At 45.4% G+C, this 24,567-nt stretch overlaps 3 protein-coding genes and 1 long non-coding RNA gene across 6 annotated transcripts; 1 reads left to right on the plus strand and 3 right to left on the minus strand.

Annotated features, from left to right (window-relative positions):
- Window positions 1-4,021: 4,021 nt before the first annotated feature.
- On the minus strand, window positions 4,022-10,136 carry LOC119339324 (disease resistance protein RGA5-like). The gene is made up of 9 exons (XM_037611432.1): window positions 9,829-10,136; window positions 9,653-9,729; window positions 9,485-9,555; window positions 9,254-9,403; window positions 8,756-9,017; window positions 8,348-8,564; window positions 8,128-8,251; window positions 7,126-7,211; window positions 4,022-6,569 (listed from the first exon to the last, which is right to left on the minus strand). Exons 4-9 carry the CDS (start codon window positions 9,395-9,397, stop codon window positions 4,541-4,543), a joined length of 2,862 nt encoding a protein of 953 aa, XP_037467329.1. The 5' UTR covers window positions 9,398-9,403; window positions 9,485-9,555; window positions 9,653-9,729; window positions 9,829-10,136; the 3' UTR covers window positions 4,022-4,540.
- Window positions 10,137-12,244: 2,108 nt separating this feature from the next.
- Window positions 12,245-13,265, plus strand: LOC119337641 (probable glutathione S-transferase GSTU6). Its single transcript, XM_037609806.1, has 2 exons — window positions 12,245-12,651; window positions 12,756-13,265. The coding sequence occupies exons 1-2, from the start codon at window positions 12,328-12,330 to the stop codon at window positions 13,137-13,139; spliced, it is 708 nt and encodes a 235-aa protein (XP_037465703.1). The 5' UTR covers window positions 12,245-12,327; the 3' UTR covers window positions 13,140-13,265.
- A 94-nt stretch (window positions 13,266-13,359) lies between these two features.
- LOC119337642 lies at window positions 13,360-17,007 on the minus strand. 3 transcript variants are annotated; one of them, XR_005163439.1, is made up of 6 exons: window positions 16,480-17,006; window positions 16,014-16,115; window positions 15,836-15,921; window positions 14,565-14,718; window positions 13,998-14,070; window positions 13,360-13,876 (listed from the first exon to the last, which is right to left on the minus strand). It is a non-coding gene; the product is annotated as an uncharacterized LOC119337642 (long non-coding RNA). The 3 variants fall into 3 exon arrangements; XR_005163438.1 differs by having other exon boundaries at window positions 13,998-14,718; window positions 16,480-17,007; XR_005163437.1 differs by having other exon boundaries at window positions 13,360-14,718; window positions 16,480-17,000.
- A 5,439-nt stretch (window positions 17,008-22,446) lies between these two features.
- Window positions 22,447-23,024, minus strand: LOC119336547. Its single transcript, XM_037608592.1, has one exon. It carries the CDS (start codon window positions 22,976-22,978, stop codon window positions 22,637-22,639), a length of 342 nt encoding a protein of 113 aa, XP_037464489.1. The 5' UTR covers window positions 22,979-23,024; the 3' UTR covers window positions 22,447-22,636.
- Window positions 23,025-24,567: the final 1,543 nt, after the last annotated feature.

A 24,567-nucleotide genomic window follows, 5' to 3' on the forward strand; every position in this document is an offset into this window, starting at 1 on the left:
GTAAGTGAGCTTCAATACTGTTGGAAAAGATTCACAAATTTGCAAACGCAACAAGTAGACCAAGCAAGTGGAGGTACACAGAAACAGACACGCAAATAGATAAGTGGGATTGTGCAAACCAAAAATGAGTCAAAATGTGGAATCCATGAAAATGCTCTTGTTGCACAATACACGAGAGACGCTAGCACGATTGCATAATAGGCGGATTCGGAACTTGTGCACAATCTATTAGGCAAAAATGCAATGATCTCTATCCCAAGTATGCTATATGTATGGTACTTCGGTGCTACGATCCAAGATGACCGGGTATGACAATCTTAATGTAGTACGATGCTATGGTTCTTTCTTATAAGCTCTTTGCTTATATTTTCTCTTTGCTTAAAAGCTTGGGTGGCTCTTTCACTCTTGAGCTCTTTTCTCATGCAAAACTTCATGAACCAAGATAGCAATTGTGTATGCTATGACAACTTTGTGACACAAAAGTTGATGCCAAGATATGCACCACTATGGTATGGTATGTATGCTATGGAGTATGATCACTAATGTCCACAAGTAACGTTGCCGACAATACTCAATGGCTAGTCTCGATGGGTAAGCTACGCAAAAGTAAGGCCATGTGGGTATCAATGCAATTGCAAGGTATGACAAAGATGTCGTCGAAGTTACCCTCCTTGGCGATGATGAGTAGTCGATGAAGATGAGCGGTGGTGATGTTGATGTCGAACCGTACCTATATAGCCGAAACACAATAGGACACGGGAACCACAACCCAAAATCTCAAAGACCAAAACGCGTCAAAATCGACATAGGAGGTAGCGGTGAGCGGTGGTGGTGCTTGTGGAAAGCATTGGGGTATGCGGAAGTAAGCATGGGCACCGGGGCAAAATTGGGCGAAACTAGGTGGTAAATGGCGCGAGGGGTTTGGAGTTGCTACTGCCAGGGGCCGGATGTCCGGGACGCCAGATGTCCGGTGGACACGAGCGGATGTCCGGGCTCCTGGATCGGGGACGAACATGATGAACTCCATAGGAAAAAGGGCAACTCCGGGGCAAAATTCGGACGAATTGGTGGATGGAAATCGCGGGAGAGATGGGTAAAAGCTAGATCCACTCGATGCAAAGCAGATCCGTGGATCAAATCCAACAAAACTTCATCACACCAACAAATCACAAAAAAAAATTGGGGCTATTTTTGGTGAGGAATTTTCGGATTTAGGACGAAAACAACAAAATCAAGCTAGAAGACACGGGGTAGGGGCTCCAAAAACGTGATCAACGTGGCTCGTGATACCAAGATGATGTAGGGCGGATCCCTATGGGGCCGATCTTTCACGTATGGAGTGGATCCTACGGGGGAACACGAAGAACGCGCGGAAGAACACGAGGGAAAACGAGGAGAAAATAAGAGAAACACTCAACCGGCACGAGATCGATCACACAAGTGCTAGATCATCGAGGCACAAAGTAACATGAGATCCATAGTCAACAAGGGACGATACAAAGGTATCTGTTCTTCTCCGTGAGGAGGTCTTGATTGTCTTCTCCGGATGGAGGTCTTGAATCCGGATGGATCTTCTCCGAAGAGGTGCGGTCCCTCACGAGGAGTAGATCCGATACGGATGAGCAATGCTCTATCTCAAATGAGCTATCACAAAGCTAACCCTAAAACGTAGGTGGGGATGGAGTATATATAGTCTAGGGGCGAAGAGGGGTACATGGGCCTCGGCCCTACACTGTTCGCAGACAGGGAAGGTCGGATGCCCGGGCGTCGGGCCGAATGTCCGGTGGCTTGCGAGGGGCCGGATGTCCGAGCTGGTGCATATGGCCGTTCTGTTCTCTGGATGGGCGACGCCGGATGTCCGGTGCTTCGGGAGGCGCCGGATGTCCGGGGTGATGGCCGGATGTCCGGGCTGACGGGGCAACCTTCTGTGCTCCTTGGACGCCGGTGCCAGATGTCCGGGCTTTTGGCCGGATTTCTGGTGAGGGGGGCCGGATGACCGGGCTGGACGCCGGATGTCCGGTCCCTATAGCTTCTTCTGCCGAATCCTGGCCATGTAGATCTCCAGGGGCCGGATGTCCGGTGCCTGGAGGCTGTTCTTGCCTTCTTCCGTTGGTCCTCTTCTTCTGTGGACTTGGGGTCTTGACCATCTTCATGTGCATCCTCGGGAGGGTCCTCTTGGTACCTAATCATGCACGACATTCCGGATTGAGGTAGTAGCCATGTCTCGAGAGGATCATGTGATATATCACTAAGGAGAGAAGTCACCTCGGTCTCGAGAGCTCTAGCTCGTGCTCTAGTCATGGGTCCTCTTGGTGCTTGGTGAGACGATGGAAGGTCCATGGGGATGACCGAAGGATGCTCCGCATCACGGTCTCTTTGTATAAATTGCTGAAGAACTTTATTGTTGTATGTAACAGAGAATGTTTTTTCTTGCCATATTGATGTTAATGGAACTTTATGTTTAACTAGCTGGCATTTTGTATGAATCCTTGAATAAATTTGTGTACATGTGAATTTGAAGGTTATGAAAATAGTACAAAACTTTATGAAGGCAACGTATGGACTTTATCACAAGTTCAGTAGAACGTTTATGATTTTTTGCCCCTTTGTCGACTATGCTAGAAAGTGGCATTTTTATGAATGTTCTACTACCATTTTTTGGGACTTACGAATTACTGACCAGATTAAACATATGCGCGTCAATTATTCAAATGTTATGGAATTTGTATCTAGACTTGCATAGATAATGAGCAGCGCAGCCCTCGTGACGAATCTATGGGCCATGGATCTAGTTGTTAGGAGAATCTATAGGCCATGGCCCCACATTTGCTGCAATACTGCTTCATATACACACAATAGAATATCACATGACCAGGGAATACACTGCATGGCTGACAACATGGTGGGGCAGGTTGATTGGACAGTGTCCTGGATGGACGGCAAAGATACAGGTTGTGCGCGCAATCGGTTAGGAAAATCCAACGAGCAGGGAATACACTGCATGGCTGACAACATGGTGGGGCAGGTTGAACTTGGATTTAACCGACGAAAAATAATTGGACGAAAAAAGGTGGAGAAATAATCCGTCTTTTAATTTAAGATTAGGTAGAGAGTAGAGATTCGTGAAGAAGTTTGAAGAGGTCTACTTCCAGAGCAGCAAGCCGGACCGCGTCGACCGGGTGTTCAAGATAGACAGAATGACGGAGCTGGACCAGAAACTTGTAAAGAAGACGTTCAAGCTGATCAACGAGAGCATGAGGCGCTCCAGGGAGGGAACGGGAACGTGATCGACTAGGCTGTTGTGAGCCACAGGAAGAAAAAAAGGCAATTAGGATGACGCAGAAAGTTTGCGGTGTTGCAACTCTGTATTGTGATTCATTCTTTAGTGTAGAGGAAGAACACTGATTGATCCCTTTGTGCTTTCACAAGCTAGGAAAGAATTCTGATGAATACAGTAGTATGCAAAGTTTGGATCTTTCCTTTTGCTTTCTACTTCGCCATAAAATATTTTGCAAGTTTTGTTGGATCACACTCATTGTTGCTTCATGGCTATTTTGGGCCCCATGATGAGGTAGCATATTATGGTATTTCTGGCCTATTTTGGGCTCGGTGGTGATTTTCATGACATTTCATATTTATATTTATAGGACAAAGATTTTGCGGTTTCCAGGGTATATTGTGCCAGGTGGTGATATTCACAACGTTTCACCTGTTTTTTCATCAATTTGGACACCATAGATCGTTCTCAAATGGTATAGCACACAGATCATGCACTTTCTGGGCTATTTTTGGGTCAGTTGATGATTTTCATGACACCATTTTTTTTTCTGGGCAACATGGAGCGTTTTGAAAGAACATAGCACATTTTCACACAGATTTTGCAGTTTCAGGGCTATTTTGGGCCCCTTGATGATTTTCATTTTATTTCTTTTGGACAGGTATCATGGAGCGTTTTCAAAAGGTATAGCACATAGATTTTTGTTGTTTAGGGCTTGGTATTACGAAAGCTAATTTCAAGTGGTAAGCTGGAAATAGTATAGGTTCCTCAAAAATGATAAAAAAGTTTTAAAAACAATGTTCAAGGTATCGTTAGCGTAGGTGCAGACAAGACAATACCCGTCACAATCTTAACAATGATGTGGTCAGTTGTTGTATTTCCGTACAACTAGGCATCACATTAATAGGGCTCAATGATGTTACAGGTAAGAGACGTCATTTCTTCATCTTCTTGGTGCTTGTCGCTTCATCTTCTTCATTACAGTAATCTTCTTCTTCATTATAATACTCTTCATCTTCTTCACCTTTGTCTTGATGCTCAGCTAATCTGGATTTAATATATTCATACCGCTTCATTACGTCTTGATGCTGCTTCATTAAGTCTTGATGGTCAACTAAACTGAATGTAAAAAATTCATGCGTCAACACCCTCTCAATATTCATCTTCTTCATCAGTCCATACTCATTTAAACTGGAGTCCCTCTCAATATGCATCTTCTTCATCACTTCATACTCATCTAAACTGGAGTAACGATCTTCGTCATCACTCGAAATATATTCCTACGTGAGTGATGATGTGAGCATCAGGATGCTGCTGCTTAAATGCTCTCTTCAACATGGGCCCCAACTTCCTTGTGCGTTTTCTTGAATAGTCATCGTTCAAGAGCTTGGAACCTTTCATCACCTGCAAGAAGTCAGGGATCACATGTAACCAGATTAGTTTAAGGGTGCCAACCGGCAAGTGCTGGATGCCAACCGGTAGGAACTGAGGAGCCATTTCGTGACGGAACTGTATAGAAAGCTTCTCCAGCTTGGGCATAGCCCCAGCTTCAAAGGTCAATGACACCTTTTTACAGTAGAAACGCAGGTGCTTGAGTGCTCTGAATGCCCCGCTGCCAGTTCCAGGGATGACTACACTTTCTTCCTTTTCTTCTTTACCCATACCAAAAATACTCAAACAGAAGTAGGCAAGTGAAGGCAACTGTGCAACAATACTAACACCATCAGCCACCTCCCTCACACTAATACAAATCTTGTAGAGGCCGTGGAGCTGACCAATCCACTCGGGGCACCTTTCAAACCTGCAGTATCCCAGATTGAGCTCCTGAATCTGAGAACCCCAAGGGAATGTTGTTCTGGTAATCCAGCCTGCTGGGACATCTCGTATGTAAAGAAATCCTCCTGTGAAAGTAAAGGTCCTGAGGTTGGCGGAAAGCTTGCAGATGGAAGAGTACAAGGCATCCATGGTGGCCTCTTCCAAACCTTCACTAGGCCCATCCGAAGAGATCTCAAGTTGTCTCAAGTTGGTCAGCTTGCCGAGCCCCTTGACATTCTCTACCGAACTTCCATACAGACGTATGCCTGCTAGGGTGCGCAGGGATGTCAACTTGTCGATCCCGTCAGGCAACACTGATCCCATCGAGCTGAGATGCGATAACCAGGGCAAACTAACAATATCTGATGGATAATTTCTCAATTTACATCCATATATATCTATTATCTCCAATTGCTGTAGCCCCCCAATTTGATTAGGTAGCTTCAGCTCATATGGACGTCCAGGAGGAGAGCCTGCAATCTTTAAATACCTTAGGAGAAACAACCTACTGATACTGGTGAGGTCTATGTTCCCACTTATAACTCCATATTCAAGGTGTAGAACTCGGACATACTTGAACTCCAGAAAACAAGGTACAAGTGAGCTTCGATAAAGTAACACAGACCGAACATGTGACAGTGACCCTTTATTGATTGTTTCCGAAATTCTCGTATCCTCTTTATCATTGCGATGGACCGAGACTCGACGGATCTCCCCTGTCTCATCTTTCGAACCATCAATTACATGAATAAAATTCTCTTTACTTGACTTGGATCTCATCAGATCAAGAATTATATCATGTACTCTACAAGACAACACTTCATTGCTGTATTTGTCTATCCTCCCAGGTTGGATCATACACATGCTGATGAGCTCTTCGAAGTACTTTTCTGCAACATCCTCTGCATCCAGCCCACTGTTTCTACTCACGTGCACGAACCCTTCGACTACCCATTTCCTCAACAAATTATGTTTATCTATCTCGCGATCCTCTGGATACATACAAACATAAAGCAGACATGTCTTAAGATGATCAGGAAGATGTATGTAGCTAAGATCCAATATTTGCTTCATCTTTTCATGATCATCTCCTTCAGTCATAGCACCCAAAGATTTCCATACATACTCCCAGGTCGAGTCTGTCTTGCCAGCCAGAAGGCTTGCTATGCTATTAATAGCAAGTGGCATACCACCACATCTATTTAGAATATCAATTGAAATCTCTACTTTTCTGGGTGTATCAGGACAACCCTTTTTGGGACCAAATGTTCTTCTAAAAAATAGTGTTATTGAGTCTTCAACACTGAGTGGTTTGATCTTATAAACATATTCGCTTTCAGCATTGCAAGTGGCAAGAGCAACATCATGATTCCTTGTTGTTGTTATCACTCTACTTCCACGTTCGGTTTCTGGAAAAGCAGATTGAATAAGACCCCATGCTTCCGAATCCCATATATCATCAATTACTATGAAGTACCTGCAAAAAAATGCCACAATACATAAAAGAAACAAATTAGTAGTGGAACCTTAGTGAAGTCAGCATAGAGTTATTTATAATTTTAAATATATATGTGAAGCATATCCCTTACATGTGGATGTATTTCAAAGCTGTCTAAATGTACAAAGTATCCACCCAACGTTGCTTTGCTATGAGCAACCCCATCCCCAAATTTTGAGTCATTTGTGATTGTTAAATCTATATCTATGCTACATGTAATTGTTGAAGTGTCATACAATTGCATTGTTGCTAATCTCTTTGCCATAGCCCATAGATAGGATGTGTATTGTGGAGTTTTCCTAACAACCATCATACTAATGGACCCTTACGGATAGCAATACTAGATAGTTTTTTCGATGAAAGATTATATATTAATATCAAGCTAATGCCAAGTACACCGGCCTCTACGATGACACAATGTCAAGAGTTGTCAAGACACTGAGGATGCACACGACCAAATTATTAAAAAAGAAGAGGAGAAGATCCTGCCAAAGAGATCAATGTTTCGCAGCAGGGAAACATCAACATCAACCACCATCTGATGTCACTCGATCCAACCAATGAGGCTAGATCATGGGTTTTCATCCCGGAGCGAGACTCCGAGCAATATCCAGACAATGCCTTCAACAAGGGATGTCAAAAAGGCAGTCATTGTCAAGTACAACCAAAGAAGGTCAAACCTAGGGTTTTCACCGTGGAAATCGAAACCTGGTATTGAATGACACAACCACCAAATTGAAGTCACCGTCTCTTGCCGCCCCCACTTGCCAAGATGAAGTCACTGATGCAAAGCCACTCTTGCTAGGATAGGCACGCACGCACCATGGACCTAGGATCTGGAATCTCCAACCCATCCATGGCGTACACACCCGGAGACAACTGTTCATGCGTATGGTCTTGATGTGGACATCACCACGCTAGCAAAACCATGTACGTGCATAATGCATTGCCGAGCTGCGCTTAGATAGGGCCACCACCATCAACATGGATGTCTCCGTTGTCGTCTTCCCAACAAGGAACCCACGTATCAGCTATTGTGAAACCAGTGTGCACACTGCAGAGTAAAAAACCAGGCCGGCCACACAGGCCCCGGACAAGGGGCCAAATCCCCTGCATCCTGTAGATGTTGAGTCGACAGATCTGCCATTGCAGACTTTTGCGTCGAGCACTCCAATGCCCACACCAATGCGAGACACAGCACTATGACCACCGGATCAGGACTGCCACCTACAGTTGTGCCGTGTGGGGGTGCAAAGCCACACAGCCAAATCGCGCAAGCAACTTAATAGTACAAGGCAACATCTGTTTGGATCCGTCGGTCTATGGGTTCAAGGCCATATGTTAGACCCATAGTGTGTGTTCGCCTCAGCACCGTAAACAAATCCATCCAGCCACGCGCGATATATATGAAGAAAGATGTTGTTTAAAGTAGATATATGCTATTCAGCACTATACTAGGCATATTAAAGAACGAACAAAAGATGGATGCAAAACATTAATTGTTGCTGTTCTAAAAAGTGAGAGATATCACACTTACATTATTTTTGTGAGGGACGCTCTTACGCCCCGTTACCAATTCTGTGATTATGACACCCAAACTGTATATGTCACACTTGAATGAAGTTTTGCCATCTTTCTTGTATTCTGGAGCGACATATCCTCTGCAATAAAATAGAATAGTGTGATGCATTATGACACAAAATAAATGTAGGGCTGTAATGATAGAAAACTGTAAATAATGGTTCCTCATAGCTTACGGTGTTCCAAAACGTTGACCTGTAGTATGCGACATTTCATCAGATCTTGACAACCCAAAATCAGTAATTTTTGGAATCTTATGATCATCAAGTAATATATTTGGCGGTTTAAGGTCCATATGAACAAAAAAAAATTCCTCGTGGAGATAAAACAAACCCTTGCAAATTCCAGACATTATTGCATAACGTGGTTCCCATTCAAGTCCCCTTAATTCATCTGTAGAATAATAAATACATAAAAAAAAGGAAGTTATGTCAAACTTCATACTGAGCAATGATAGAACATTTTAAATGCAAGTATGTCGCCAAGGTTGATCTGGTCTTGAAAACTGAGCACTAGTCAAGGCTAAGGTCCATAAGGTAAAGAAGTAAAAAAGAAGAGCTGCATCAATTGCAGTAAGATCATACCAGTAATATGCTTATCAAGACTTCCATTGCGTATGTACTCAAAACAGAGCAATCTTTCTCTTACGTTGACAAGGCTAATTTCTCCAGCCTCTTTTCTCGGTATATGATGTGTATTAGAACAGAAGCCAAGAAACCGGACTACATTTTGATGATTGTTGTTCATCAGGCTATTAAACTCACGACGAAATGACACGTCATCAATTGTGATTTGATTCACTTCTATCCTCTTGACAGCAACAATAATCCCATTTCGGAGTACACCCTGTTGGTCAGCGTTTAGAAGATGCTTCAGCCCTAGAATACAAAAGCAGAGTGGCCAAGTTCTGCTTCTACTAATAAACAGAGTGATACTTTTGTTTTTTGAACTAAAACAGAAGGACAGTTTCCTGCTGTAATTTTTAATACAAAAGGATTCAAAATAAAACAAGATGAATCTGTGGTACTTTTGAATCAAACTAGTGATATCTTACTGGACTCGAGGCGGTAAAGTGTACTTACCTTGTAAACCACTCCAAATCCACCCTGACCAATTTGTCTGTCTTGAGAGAAATCATTGGTGATGCTTTGTAAGAGCGCTAATGGCAGATCCTTGGGGTCCTCTTCTCCGTTAAGTATACGCTCCAGCACACTTTGGTCCTCCATTCAGAACTAGAGCATGGTAAAAGTTAGTTTGCTTGAGACAGGCAGACAGGACAGGCTTGCAGAAATTGGTAGCGAGAAAATGTGTACCTGCTGGAGATTTAGCCCTGTGCTGTACTGTACTGTACTGTATGTAGTAGTCTAGGAAGCACAAACTGGAACTGCAGCAGGCATTAAAGATTTCGTCACAAACTGGAACTGCGTGCCGAAATCAAGAGATGTGGGGATAGATTTGGGCACATTAAAGAAGATGCTGACCAGATGACATTAGGAGCAGAGAGCAAACCAGATGGATGCCTGGACAGAGAAGAGCAGAAACACGGCTGTGACTGTTGCTGTAAGATCCAAGATGTAATTAATCTCCATTGCAAAAAGGGGAACAGAAGAGAAGAGAAGAGAAGCAGAAGAGAGAGCAGGGGAAACGGCAGGCATACCTTTGCAGTAGCCCTAATTGTAGATACCATCAAATCAACATTGCAGAGGCAGGCTGAGCTTGGTTGACTCCAGTGCAGTGCTGCGAGGTCGCCGTGCTGAGCAGCTCTCCTTTCCTTTCCTTTCGCCCCAACCTGCTCGGCGACGGCGGCGAGATGGAGATGGGGGCTACCGCGTCGCAGGTGGGGAAAGTGAAAGACAGAGGAGGAGCGAGGTTGGAGACTCGGAGTTCTGATGTTTCCACCGTCGGCGGCGACGGCGAGACGGGGGTGGGGAAAGTGAAAGAAAGACAGAGAGGAGCAAAGTGGGGAAAAAATATGGGGAGTCACCGCGTCGTGGGCCATAACCCTTTCTCTTTTTTCTTTTTTACGAATGATGAAAATTGCTGACCATGCGGGTGGTCTTCGCACACGGTCGAGTTTAGATCCTTTGTGGATTGCTAACATGGTTGCTGCCTAAAATCTCAAATCATGATTAGACAACATAACTTATACGTCCGGAAATACTTGTCATTAAAATAAATAAAAAGAGATGTACTCCTAGATGTATAAAAGGAGTACCTAGATGTATTTTAATTCTAGATACATCTTTTTTTTCATTTTGATAACAAGTATTTTTGAACGGAGGGAGTATACTTGATATCTACTAGTGGTGGTTGGGGCGCCCCATGACGCCGCTCGAGAGGAAGTTATGCACATATTGTCATTTTAAAAAGTACATGTAGTCCTTACCTTCATCTAGAAAAAACTTTTAAAATAATCCTCACCTCCATCTAGAAAAAGAAGTAAAAAAGAAAAGGAAAAATCACCAACATAGCCTACCAGCGAACGCCACTTTGCGTAGACCTTCATTTAAAAAATATGTAAGGTCATCACCTCCATCTAAAAAGGAAAAAAATATTTTAAAAAAATTCTCACCTCCATCTAAAAATCCCAAAAGCTTTTTCCGCGCCCAACCAGTTTGCGCCATGTGGCATAGCTGGTTGGCCGCCCTTCACGCGTAGTTTAATGGGTTTAACCAAGGGCGACCAATCAGCTATGCCACAAGGTGCGAGCTGGTTGGCCGCAGTGAGAAATCTTTAAACTCATTAAGCTACGTATAAAGGGCGGCCAACCAGCTATGCCACATAGCGCAAGCTGGTTGGGCGTGGTGAGAAATCTTTCAGAACTTTTTTTTTAGATGAAGGTGTGGATTGTTTTTTTAATGTATTTTTTTAGATGAAGGTGATAACCTCTTTTTTTAATGAAGGGTTGTGCAAAGTGGCACTCACTGGTAGGCCGCGGTGGTATTTTTTTCCTTTTTCTTTTTACTTTTTTTAATGAAGGCGAGGATTTTTTTTCTGAGGTGTTTTCTGCTGAAATTTGTGATGGGCTTTAGGCCAATAGCAATTTCTCTAATGGCCCATGTGGGTTATTGGCACTGTGTATAGTGGGAAGTTTAGTCTCATCCTGAAAGTTGGAGAGGAGTTGGACCTCCTTATAAGGGTTGCGGAAATGAGCCGAGTTGAGCTCACACATACGCGCTTTATTTTGTCAGTCACTGATGGAGAGTTTTCTGACAGCTGGGCCACGATCCGAGGCGTGGGTCGAGCCCACATCTCTCTTCGCGATTGCGCCTATATAAGTGTACGGTGTCTCCTAACCCTAACCGCCACGAACAGATCACATCTGCTCCCAGCGAACCGCCCACGTCGTTCCTTTGCGGCTGCTGCCACCGGTGACACCATCCTGTCTGCCGAGTACACGATCGACGGGAGAGCAGGTCTTTGAACCCCGTCTCTCCGGTTCCTGTACGGGAGAGAGGCGAATAGGTTTTTGGAAAGCGACTACGCGACTGCTCACCTCCGATCCACTACTTCTTTCCGCGTCGTCTTCGTCATCACCATGTACACCGACGCAAAACGTGCCACCGCTGAGAAGATCGAGGCCGACAAGAAGGCCGCCGAGGATGCCGCTGCTGTTGTCACCGCCGTCGCTGCTTCTGCCTGGCCTACTGAAGAGTATAACACGTTTATCCCGCTCCTGTTTATTTTCATATTAGCAGTACTAGCAGTATGTGTAGATTTGTATGTACGTGCATGTTTAAATCTGTCAGTATGTCGTTAATTTTGTTAATGTCATGCTGATTTATCTATGGATTAAATTAGTTAAAAATTTCCTATTTACTCAACATTTTCTTAGACGGGGGCAAGGACTCTATATTTTTTATTTAAAAGAAAACATGCGTACAATTTCCTCTCAAACCGCGCTACAGGCCTAACCATTTGTTATTATTCAATTGAAGCGTGACACACGCCTCGCCGATTCACCATTGACTCAGATCTCGGGACCCAATCCGCCTCTGCATCACAGCATGGCAAACGAATCATATCACATGTGGGCTGCATTATTTATACTGAATTGTAGCGAACAGATCTGCTCCAGACTTATCAATTAGTCACATCATCACTCAACGACTACATATCCAGGAGAGCCGAGCTATCTATCCCAATAGCAGAAACCATGGCCGGAGAAGGGGATCTGAAGCTGCTGGGGCTGCTGGTGAGCCCGTTCGTGACCCGCGTCCGCCTGGCGCTGCACATCAAGGGCCTGAGCTACGAGTACATCGAGACGGACGTGCTGGACAAGGGCGAGCTCCTCCTCCGATACAACCCCGTCCACAAGAAGGTGCCCGTGCTCATCCACAACGGCCTGCCGCTCTGCGAGTCACAGATCATCGTGCAGTACGTCGACGAAGTCTGGGCCGCCGCCGGCGCGCCCATCCTCCCCGCCGACCCCTACGCCCGCGCCACCGCCCGCTTCTGGGCCGCCTACGTCGACGACAAGGTGCGTGTCTCTCTGTGTGTGTTTTCCTCCGACTCTGCTTTGAAATGTGAGTGCTAGAGAAGTAATGGTGTCGGTCGATCTCATCTTCTTGCTCTGCTCTGCAGCTGTTCCCCGCCTGGCTGGGCATCCTCTTGGCCCCGACCGAGGCGGCGAGGGCGGAGAAGGTCGGCGAGACGCTCGCCGCGCTCGCGCAGCTGGAGGTGGCCGCGGCCGAGTGCCTGGACGGCGGCAGGAGGCCCTTCTTCGCCGGCGACTCCATCGGCTTCCTCGACCTCGCCGTCGGCTGCAACATGTTCTGGATGGAGGCGCTGCGCAGGATGTTCGGCGTGACTTTCCTCGACGCGGGGAAGACCCCGCTGCTGGTCGCGTGGGCGGAGCGGTTCGCGGGCACCGAGGCGGCGACGGCGGTGGTGCCGGACCCGGACGCCGCGGTGGCGTTCGCCAGGAAGCTTCAGGCCAAATATGGTGCCGCCCCGCCAGCCAACTAGACTGGCTTCTTCTTCATGATGGAGACATGACTTGTCCGTGATGTAATAAAGCCGTGAAGGAGACATGATTTGTCGACCTTCATGGACATGGCTTACGTTTACGCAGTGCTATCTCAAGTTGTGAAACCGCGCGCACTTGTTTCTTTTGTGAATGATGCATCTACATCTACACTACTATTAAAAGACCAAACATAACTTCCTCTACATCCACACCAGAAAGTGCACACGGGATAACCCCCACGTCCGATCAGACTCACTTGGTACCATCCAACTGTCCACGTTAAATCAACCATACTACACGGTTCACAACAAATGTTCTGTCGACAGACTCCCTCTTTCAGGATGCTACATAGCCCCACGATGACACCTCCTGGGAATTAAACAGCACCTCCGCGATCTACGCCGCCACCACTCCAGGAACCGCCGCGATTAGCGCTGGTGTCTGCGACGTCCTTGACCTAGTGGACATCCTCGACCCGCCTTGCTGCCCTACTTCTCCTCGCCCCGCCGCCGCCGCCACGCCGCCCTAGCCCCTGGTGGCCGCGATGTCCTCCACCCCGGTGCACGTCCTTCCTCGACCCGCCTTGCTTCCCAACCTCTCCTCGCCCCGCCGTCGTCGCCACACTGCCGTCGCCCCTGGTGGCCGCGACGTCCTCCACCCGGCGTGCTGCCCTACCTCCGGTGTCATCACCCTGTGTGGCCCGCAGCATCTCGAGGACATATGACTACTTTTTGACCTGCCAGCGCACAGGTTAGATCATTTGAATTAGCAAGTATAGATGATCAGGCAGAAGACAAAAGGAGATTGCTCTTTTAATCTGACAATCTGTTATTTGTACTGTGAAATTTGATACTTACAGTACATCATGATCTGCATGACAAACTGAGTTGACAATATGGCACCCTCTGAGCATAGTGAGGCACGTACTCCCTTTCAGGACCCGACGAACAACGGAAATTCAGGTAAATACATACATCACGTACTCTTACATACTTCAATCTTGTAAATCCATAATATATCATTGCCTCGCAGGTCAAAAAACAGATCCAAAAGAAGTAAAGAGACAGAGGGAAAGGGAGAGGTAAACAGGGATGCAATACTAAAACATTAAGACAGCAGGCAAGGGATCTAAGAAAGCTACGTCTGCTATTCTAAATGGAGCCAACACTCTATCTAAGCCACCCGTGGCCATGTTGCCTGGTTACTTCATTTTCTCAAACATTTCATGAATCACAAGTAAAGTCGTGTTAAGTAAGTGTTTTGGACAGGTTTTGACACTGTGGACAGGCCCAGTGCGCAGTCTGCTGTCACCCAGCAACGACACACCCCAGCCGCGGAAGGTCATGTGTTCTCTTGTCAAACATAATACCTTAGTTCGTGTGTCAACAACTGACATTGTACATACAATTATGATGCAGACATACCTGTTGATATGATAATGAGGGATCACACTCCACTTCATGCTCCAAATTCATTAAGACCACCAGATAGTGCCGGTTCTAACAAGGAAAATGTCCATAGTATCGACTCTGACATTGAGTCCTCCCAACCGACTGTGTTACGACCGCCACTTCAAGCCTACAGATGCAACAGTTCATATGGTACTCAATTGTGGCTCATATTAACTATCATACATAATTTACACTTACACCATAAATCTGATTGACAAAACACTGTTGTTCATGTTGTCTTGTACCTAATTAACACTTATTATACAGAAGCAAAATAAGCACTCAAGAGGCAGAGGGAAAGTGCCCGGTATGAGCAACATAAACAAGGTATATTACAAAGCCTACGTGACAAACGGCGTCGAGCCAAATCTACAGTAGTCCTTACAACGGGAGAACAAAAACAATCCGACACAGGTGATGCCAGCTACATGAAACACTGCATATCCAATCTTTGATTTCCTAACTTACAGTCACTCAATTTCTATAGCTGATGAAGATTGTGATTGGCTACGGAGCATCTACAAGTAAGGTCAGGTGGAAGTGTGTTCTTAGATAATGCATGCATCTCTAACATGATGAAGATCGATTGCTATCCGTCCTCAGATAACACGGATGCCACACCAGCATGGGTATTAAATAGAGCCAAAGAGTATTTGGAAAATGATATGGTTAGTCTTACTTTTCTACATATTTCTATGAATTACAGCAAGAACGAGCGATTTGTCCGCATAGGAGTACAACTAAAATAATCATTTTCTTCATATATTCATTCCAATAAACATGGACGACGTTCACTGGTACCTATGTGTTATAAATGCCATAAAACTATGCTTTCAAGTTCTCGACTCGCTAGGCCCATTAATGAACCGCAAGGACCTCACTAATACGGTTAGTAGTTAGTCCTACTGCCCCATCTTTTCATAAGAAGCTATTTTTTCTCTTATTTCTCACTTTTCATGCTCATACTTTTTTCATTTGTTGGTACAACAGCTAGAAGGACTGGATGATTTATTCAAATGTGCATCCGAGCACATGGAATTAAAATTCGATAAGTGGACTGATCTAAATGTTACAACATAGAAAAGAGAAGAATATATTAAGAGCAGGTACGCCTCCTAATATAACTCAGACCATTTATGCTTAACAGGGTACATTTGGTATGCTATTATGTTTATTTTTTCACTGCTTAGCACTCCTGAAGCACATTTTATCAACAGATTTGGTATGCCAATGCAATTCTTTACCTTATTGTATGCCAATGCAATTGACATACCACCTCTCATGAGATCTGGCCTAAATAATGGAGCTCAAGGCCATACATTTCATTGGGCTGCATATAGTATAGAAAATGCGTTACAATTTCTTGATTTGAACAACAAATATGTTATTACACACATGGAAAGAAGCAGATAGATAACATACCTATATGTGTTTCACTAACATTCTTCCACTACTCTATATCATCCATGCCAACATAGAGAAAGAGAAACATCTCAGAAATGAATGACAATGTGGCGAAGGCGCCTGTTGTGCATACAATGGCATAAGCATCAGCAAAGTTCAGATGTCAAATGATGGAGTCACATGTATTTTTGATACAAACAGTGCAGATATCAACTTGCTTGTGACCCTGGAACTCTTTGTTACTTAGTGCCGGTAATAATGCGACATTACAACCTGAGAACACCACAGGAATCAACCAACCGCTACGAAAAACAATGACTCAACATCAATTATGGTCAGCTGATAGTGACAAATTAAGCCACCCAGGATTCAAATCCACAACTCAATCAGCTTTGTCACAGCATGGTTACCCAAAAAATGTCACCTGACTAAATCCGCACTGATAACCGTAGGTGCACTAACAACATCTAATCGAACATCATACCTTCAGCACCCGAGCACGTACACGAGCTGCGAATTCCTTCCCGGAGCGACTGTGTGAGCCAAGCACGGGGGGCGATGATTACGGCGGGCACATCAACGGACTGAAGCTCGGTCCAATTCGCGATGCCTACTCCCACATCGTGTACAGCAGCTCACATCTCGATCTGCTCTGGGGCACTACGATGGCGTCGGTAGAGCCGATCTAGGGAAGATCCGCGGGGTTGGCGGCGAGGCAAGGCCGCGGTGGTGACAGGAGGCCGCGGGGAGAGGTCGTTGTGGGGATAAGGGCCGGTGGGGAGAGGTCGTCGTGGGGAAAAGAGCCGGCGGGGCGAGGCTGTGGTGGGGATAGGACGAGACGGGGCGAGGCCGTGGTGGTTGTGGTGGTGGTGTGGGTTGGGGGGAGGGGGCCGCCGGGCATCGTCGTGGCCGGAGAGCAGCGTGCTGCAGAGGAGGCGCCGTGCTACAGAGGAGGATGCTGGCGGAGGAAGCAAGTCATGAGTGTAGAAAGCAAAGTGATAGTGTTTCACGGTCTCACCGCACACCACTGGAGAAACCGAGAAAACGAAGTGCGACGGGTTACATCCTGTTGCTCCTTCTTTTATTTTACTTTTTACCGGCTGCTCCTTATTACTGTTCCTCTGGTTGTTTTTTTTTTTTGCAAAAATCCGACCTGTGGTTGCTTTTCTGTGGCCTAATTACCTCACCCAGACTAAACCGATCATCGACCAAATGGACCATCATCCGTGTCTCTTTTGTTTTATTTTTAATATACATAATCGACAACCCATTAGGTGAAGAATATTTATATGGGTTCCTCTCAAAATAATTATGCATTGAAAAGTTTATTTTTTTTAAATAATATCACAGTCTTAGAACGAAGCATTATAGACCGCATCAAAAGATGGAACTTTCAGAGAGGGTCGTCATCAAATAATGATTACTAGATAATGTTGCTTAGTTGTTATTTTTAAGTATTTTGTTATAAGTAACAATTAAAAATACATTTATGTGATCGTTGATTTTATGTGAAGACATGTGTATTGGTCGTCTGTTACGTTACATGAGCGAGTTTTTTTCATTTTGTTCTTGGAATTTTGGGATCACAACATTTCAACAATGAAAGTCTTTCACCGGTCAAACAAGACCTATGACTTAATCTAAAATAAATTGCTACAGCAAAATCATTAGGCGTGACACACATTTAAATGTTCAGGTAAAAACACAAGACAAAGTTTATGTTTTTATTGTAGTTTATTAGGATACGTGCGTTGCACGTGCACGCTTACTAGTAGCAACTAGCAATCGAGCCAGTCCCTTCAATGTTCAAATCATGGATCCAGCCCTGAGCCCTTATCCAGGCGAACTCACACCACGCCATGTCCATGGCCACCGGCGCCGAAAGCGCAAAGAAAGAGTAGTTATTTCACGCCATTAACGCAAGCATCGGTTGGCATCGGAAGGCAATCTTTGCTTCCGCCTCCCTTTGTAAGCACCGATGCAAACCAAACTTGCAACCAAAACCGACTATTTTCTTTCCCCTACATTGTACAGGACCAATTAGTTGCGGTGGTCACGCGAAGCTTTCCAGGCCCATAGCGCTCGCTCGCGCGCTTCGCGCCTTGCTGGCGCATTGAATATAGTTCACAGTGAGAGTTGACTACTCACATGGACTTTTAGAACTCATGAATTAGAAAAAAAAATAGCGGGTCAAAAAAGGGTCGAAGATTTAAATTTTTTTTACTAATTTTTTAAGAAGTTGGTCATTTGAAAAACCTTTTGAATTATAAAAAGTGCATAAATTTCCAAAAGTCGCGATTTTTTTAAATCACCATTTCAAAAAATTTGATGAATTAAAAAAATGTTCATAAAAAATGAAAAACTTCATGAATTCAGAAAATTTAACGAATTTGAAAAGGTTCATGAATTGAAAAGGCTATTAATTTGAAAAAAGGCCCGCAAAATGTTTATTTCACAAATTTGAAAAGAAAATCAAAAAAAATATAACAAAATTCATAATTTGGAGAAAAGTTGTAAAATTTGGAAAAAGTTCACAAATTGCAAAATAGTTTTGAAACTGAAAAAAAGGAGTGAAAATAGAAAAGGGAAAAGGAAAAGGAAAAACCGGAGAAAAACAAGTGAAAAAAAACAGGTAAAAGAAAAACCGGTTGGAAAGCTTTCCAAAACCGTTGGGGCTTCTGAAAAAATATAACTGTAACGACCCTTACATGGGCTGGCCCGTTAAGAATAGGGTTTGCGTCCTGGAACCCTCTCGCCCAACCAATTAATGTTGCAGCGGTGAAATCGCCAGCACACCCGGTAACCCGTGGCCGCGGGACACCGTCTCTCACGCGAAGAATCGCAATGGACGGTCAGGGCCGGTCCTGAGGGGGGGCGAATGGGGCGGCCGCCCCGGGCCCCCAAAAGTCAGGGGGCCCCTCCCAGGGTATGTGCACGTATATGTATTACTTCGAGCGAAAATAAAAAATGAAGGCAAAGTGGCGAAGTCAGCGACGGCTCAGCCTAGGAAAGAAAGAGAGAGATGTGGGCCTTGCCAATGTTTGCACCACGTCCACGTACAGGCACAAGACGTGCACAGGAAAGGAATCGCTGGATTCACGGTTTCCTTTTTCTTCGTGATCGTTCGGTCGTTCTTCCGCTGATACCGCTGTTCTGTTCGTCTAATCGTCGTCTTCAACTCTGCGTCTCTACGGCCTCCGACCGTCCGACGAACGACGGAACGAGACGACCGCGGACTGCAGCAGCCAGTAGGTACATCTCTCCTCGTGCCCTCTGCGGCTCTGCCGTGCGGTCTGCCCTCTCTTCTAGTGTTCAGTGCTCTTCCTGGTTTTCTTAATCCTGATTCCCGAATCAACATGTCAATATGGAATTGTTGGCTGGGCGATCAAATCTTCGAGGATTGAGCACACATAGGCAGATTAGATTACAGAGACAAGGTACTATATTATGCCCTATCAGATTTTTTCATGATATTAGATGAAGATCATACGTAATTAATCTAATATTCTAATTAGCTTTCTGCTAATTGTTCCTTTAAATTTCATCAAGGTCATGTCGGCTCCGGGTAGAAAGTATCCATCCGCAAGTCATAAAAGAAAAAAGAAGGAGGCGGATGAGGAGAAAGAGGCATTAAAACGATCATTTTAAAATATTATAAGAGCAATACGAGCACTTCAAGAAATCAAGAGGAGTTGGCGATAGTTCTCGCAGTTGATCAAAAGCCATTCCGAAAGATGATGGTCATACCCTTATAGAAGACGATGTTGACATCAACATGGATGATACCAATGTGAGTGATCACGAGCCTATATTTAATTCAAAGCGGCAGAATATGCAGGTTTTCATGAGAAACCGGTTATTACGGTAGTTTTGATAACAAAGCGAGGGACATATTAGTGGAAAATGGGTCTAAAAGGAAAGAAGAAAACACTAAATATCCTTTGCATAAAACTTTAAAACATTTTTTGTATAGTCCTTACTCAAGAGAAATGAGTAATGGAGAGGTGCGTGAAATTATATCTAATATGATGATTACTAGTTAGACGATTATACTAAGGGCCCCAAAGGGCTCCGGATTATAGTTTCGCCCCGGGCCCCTGAAATCTCAGGACCGGCCCTGTGGACGGTGGTGCCAATGCTAGTCACACACACACACACACACACACACACACACACACACACACACGATAACTGCGTCTGCGGCTACAGCCAGCAGCAAAAGCGACGTCGCCGGCAAATATTGTACTACCGCCAACCACTCTCGATCACTTTGATACAATGCAAGCCTCCGTCGGTGACTCGGTGATAATTAAGTCTGCATTGGCATGGTAATTTCAGAGCATATATATGAGGAGAGGATTATGTAGAGTATCAGGAACATTTGAAACGCAGATAGACACCAAGGAATTAGGCCGAGATATTAATTCTTGAAAGGTTACTTGCTTTATATCTTGGAAACATTTTCACCACTGGACTAATTTTCCTGCAGCTTCCCAAGTGGGCCATGTGCGATAGCGGAAAACGTCTTACCTCTCTCGAGGGACGTGGTTCATGTTATATAGGAGGGGGCGCGACCACCCTACGATCGTTACAGAGAGATTTCCCAGAAAAGTTTACTTGGGAAAGAGGAGATAGGGATAGTTACAATTGTGAGACATTTGAACTGCCTAACAATCGGATCTATCTCTATCTAAACTATGTGAATATCTTCTGGTTAGGATCCCCTGACGTGACATGCATCATGTTTAACACCCTCCCTTAATCACAACTTCATCAAGTTGAGATTATGCTTGAAGTCTTCAAAACTTCTTGTAGGCAAAGGCTTTGTGAATCCACGTGCAAGTTGATCTTTGGAATGCACAAAGCAAATGTCAAGTTGTTTCTGAGCAACTCTTTCTCTGACAAAATGAAAGTCTATCTCTATATGCTTTGTCCTGGCATGGAACACCGGATTTGCATAGAGATACGTAGCATCAAGGTTGTCACACCATAAGCACGGAGCTTGTTTACTTTGTACACCAAGTTCCTTCAGCATGGACTGAACCCCAATTATCTCAGCTGTGGCATTTGCCAATGCCTTGTATTCTGCCTCTGTGCTTGACCTGGATACAGTGGCCTATTTACGTGCACACCATGATATCAAATTTGGTCCAAAGAATACTGCAAAACCACCAGTAGAGCGTCTGTCATCAAGACAACCTGCCCAATCAAGAGTTAGAAAATGCACTGACAAGAGTAAAGGGTGATTTGCTGAAGTTCAGTCCTAAGTTCAGAGTGTGCTTCACGTATCGAACTATACGTTTTGCAGCAGTCAAATGAACATTGGTAGGTGCATGAAGAAACTGGCAGACTTTGTTAACAGCAAATGATATGTTAGGTCTGGTAAGTGTGAGATACTGAAGAGCTCCTACCAGACTTCTGTATTGGGTGCTGTCCTCTTGATTCAAGAGCTCACCTTCTGCAAGAGATAATTTTTCTGAGCTGGATAACGGAGTAGATGAGGGTTTACATCCTTGTAACCCATCCTTCTTAACCAAATCGGTTGCATACTTTTCTTGAGAGAGGAGAAGTCCATCTTTGTGCTTCTTCACCTCAATCCCAAGAAAGTAATGCAAGTCACCAAGATCCTTTAGAGCAAAGTTTGCACTTCAATCCTTAAAAAGTCCTCTAATTGCTTCATCAGATGAGCTGGTTGCAATAATATCATCAACATATATGAGAACAAATATGCATGTGTTGGACTTGTTGTAGATGAACAATGATGTTTCAGACTTAGAAGGAACGAAACTAAGTGCTTGCATTTTGTGACAGACACGAGCATACCATGCCCTTGGAACCTGCCCTTGAAACTAAGTGCTTGCATTTTGTGACAGACACAGAGCGCGCTCGCCGTGGTGAGCGTGGTCACCGTGACCAAGACCTCCTTTGTGAGGTTGGCCAGCAGGAAGCCAAGGACTTGCTGATCCTCCCGGACCCATATAGGGTGGAGTGGGTTGGGCGATGAAGTCTCCTTGCCCTCTTTGGTGGTGATGAGGAGCTTCGCCGGCTCCGGCGTGGTGTCGTCGACGTAGCCGTAGACACTGGCGCCGCGCAGTTGAGGTGTGGTCTGCGTGCGCCATAGCACGTAGTTCGTGCAAGACAACTTCTCTGTGACCTGGCTATTGAGGTTGGGAGAGAAGGCACCGGAGGAGGAGGAGGAAGACATGGCTAGGCTAGATGGATTCAACAGAAGCTTCAGATGAGAAAAGGAAGGCTCTGACTACCATGTGCGATAGCGGAAAACGTTATACCTCTCTCGAGGGACGTGGTTCATGTTATATAGGAGGGGGCGCGACCACCCTACGATCGTTACAGAGAGATTTCCCAGGAGAGTTTACTTGGAAAAGAGAAGATAGGGATAGTTACAATTGTGAGATATTTGAACTGCCTAACAACCGAATCTGTCTCTATCTAAACTATGTGAATACCTCCTGGTTAGGATCCCCTGACGTGACATGCATCATGTTAACAGGCCAAATTCAATGGAGCCAAGAAGGCCTGGAAATCCTTACTACAGTACATTACAGTACAACCACCATATCATAATCCGGAAGATGATCCTCTTATCGTGAGACCTGGTTTCATATAATTTTTTTCCCTAGCTAGCGGCGGCGCGGTCGGGGGATAAAGAACGAAACAAAATAGGGAGCAATTCTCACGAAGCGCGAGGCGAAGGTGTAGTGGTGGCAGAGTTGGCCGGCGCCGGAGACGTCGTCTTGCAGCGCGGTGCCGAAGCCGTCGCGGTCGAAGTTGCGCGCGTAGCTCAGCGGGTCGTACTGCGGGCAGTACCGGGACGACGCGGCCGGCGCCGCCGTGCACAGCAGCATCTTGCTCCGCCTCCGCATCCTCCGCACCAGCCGGGCCAGCGCCAGCCCGAACCCTACCGGGCCCCGCCGGCCGCGGCACCACGACGACGACGACGATGCTTTGCCCTGATCCCCCATCTCGATCGACCGCTCCTGCTCCGGTTAATTCCAGGAGAATGTATGTGATCTTGGGTGGTTGGTTGGACTCTTGGAGGCGTAGGTGGGAGATTCCGTGGTGTTGGTGGCGCTGATTTATAGGAGTTGTCGAGCTGATCCGCCAGTGAGTGGAGTGGAGCGGGGTTGTGAGGATGGTGAGCGGTTTCGCGTCTCCCATACCATGTGGCCCGGATGTACGAGAGAGTATAGAAAAGTACACTCTGCTGGAGCCAGTGTAGAGTAGGTATGGTTCTTTCTTGGTTTATTATCGTAAGGATGATAAACTAATTATAAAGTGGCTTCAAGTACAAGGATGAGCCACGAGCCTTCTCTTTGCATCTACTCAACCTAGGCACTATCCAACGTAGTTCCTAGTCTAGTGAGCAAGTCTCGAGTGAGTAGGTTTCTTGATTGGAAAAGAGAATTAATTGATGAACCTAGTTAGTTAATAGTGTAGCTAACACTGATGATGATTAGGGAGCAGCTAGCTTGATGAGCTCCAGGAATCAAGGGATGCGGTGTGTGAGCAGCACTGCTTAATGCATTTGCTTAACAAGAAGGGTAGCCACGTACGGCCGCCGCGCAGATGCACGTGCATGCATGCATTTGCAATTGACGGATTTGGGAGCAATATTTTAAATAGCGCGCTACAAAATATAGCGAGACCCTTCTCTAAATGCTACACAAGTTATAGCGCGCTAATAGCGTTTTATATTTCAAAATAGCGTTTGCAAAAAAATCAAATATATCTAGAAATAAAGTATTTAAGCAACTAAATTTTTCATAGGAGCAAGCAATATATGCATCTGATAAAAGGAGTGAGAAAGCTAGTGGGAGAATCTGATAAAAGGAGTGAGAAAGCTAGTGGTCGTGGGTTGGTTTTGGCCTGCTGGGCCCGCTGGGCTGTGCTTATTTCAGTTTTGCATGGTCTGCACGTTACAACGTTACAACGTTATAGCGTGTGTAGCGCGCTAATTACGTGATTAGCGCCGTAGCGTCCGATTTTGCCAAAACATAATGTCTCCCTTCCAAATATGCTATAACCGCGTTATAACGGCGAAATAACGTGCTATTTAAAATATTGTTTGGGAGCGCGAGAAATCAGAACTGCTCGACCTTTTTTGCAGTTGGCAATTGGCAGTGGGGCGGTGCGTGCGAGCGAGCGCCCGCCAGAGCCACACCGGCGGTGTCCCGCGGGGCCTCCGCATGCGCGCTCGTGCCCGAGGAAAGGGTGGCAAAGCAAGTGCACTGCCCACGTCGGCCCGATCATTGTTAGCGACCCTGACAGTGCGGACCCGTTGACCAGCAAGCACCACGAGGAGGCGTGGCTTAGCCGCGCCAAGAAGCCCAACCCAAGGTACACGGGCCCAGAATGGGCCACCGCAAGCCGCCACTCTACTTAACCCTGGAGCGACGACAGGAGCGGTATCCAGTGGATCACCACACGACCCGGCGGCGGCTACCTACTTCCTTTCCCCCGAACCCTAGTTCTTCCCTGTTCTTCCCCATTTGAGCATCGCTCCTGTAACCGATTGTAATAGCTACTACTTCGGAGAGCAACAATAGATCGA

The sequence above is a fragment of the Triticum dicoccoides genome, chromosome 7B (genome assembly GCF_002162155.2).
Source record: "Triticum dicoccoides isolate Atlit2015 ecotype Zavitan chromosome 7B, WEW_v2.0, whole genome shotgun sequence".
NCBI classification, from domain to species: domain Eukaryota; kingdom Viridiplantae; phylum Streptophyta; class Magnoliopsida; order Poales; family Poaceae; genus Triticum; species Triticum dicoccoides.

Excerpts from the sequence above, each read along its gene's own strand:
- LOC119339324 (XM_037611432.1), bottom strand. The coding sequence starts at position 9,397 with ATGGAGGACCAAAGTGTGCTGGAGCGTATACTTAACGGAGAAGAGGAC. Across the intron at positions 7,212-8,127 it reads GCGTCCCTCACAAAAATAAT|GCATTGTCTGGATATTGCTC; the intron begins GTAAGTGTGATA and ends CCCTTGTTGAAG. Across the intron at positions 6,570-7,125 it reads GGATCGAGTGACATCAGATG|GTACTTCATAGTAATTGATG; the intron begins GTGGTTGATGTT and ends ATTTTTTTGCAG.
- LOC119337641 (XM_037609806.1), top strand. The coding sequence starts at position 12,328 with ATGGCCGGAGAAGGGGATCTGAAGCTGCTGGGGCTGCTGGTGAGCCCG. Across the intron at positions 12,652-12,755 it reads CCGCCTACGTCGACGACAAG|CTGTTCCCCGCCTGGCTGGG; the intron begins GTGCGTGTCTCT and ends TCTGCTCTGCAG.
- LOC119336547 (XM_037608592.1), bottom strand. The coding sequence starts at position 22,978 with ATGGGGGATCAGGGCAAAGCATCGTCGTCGTCGTCGTGGTGCCGCGGC.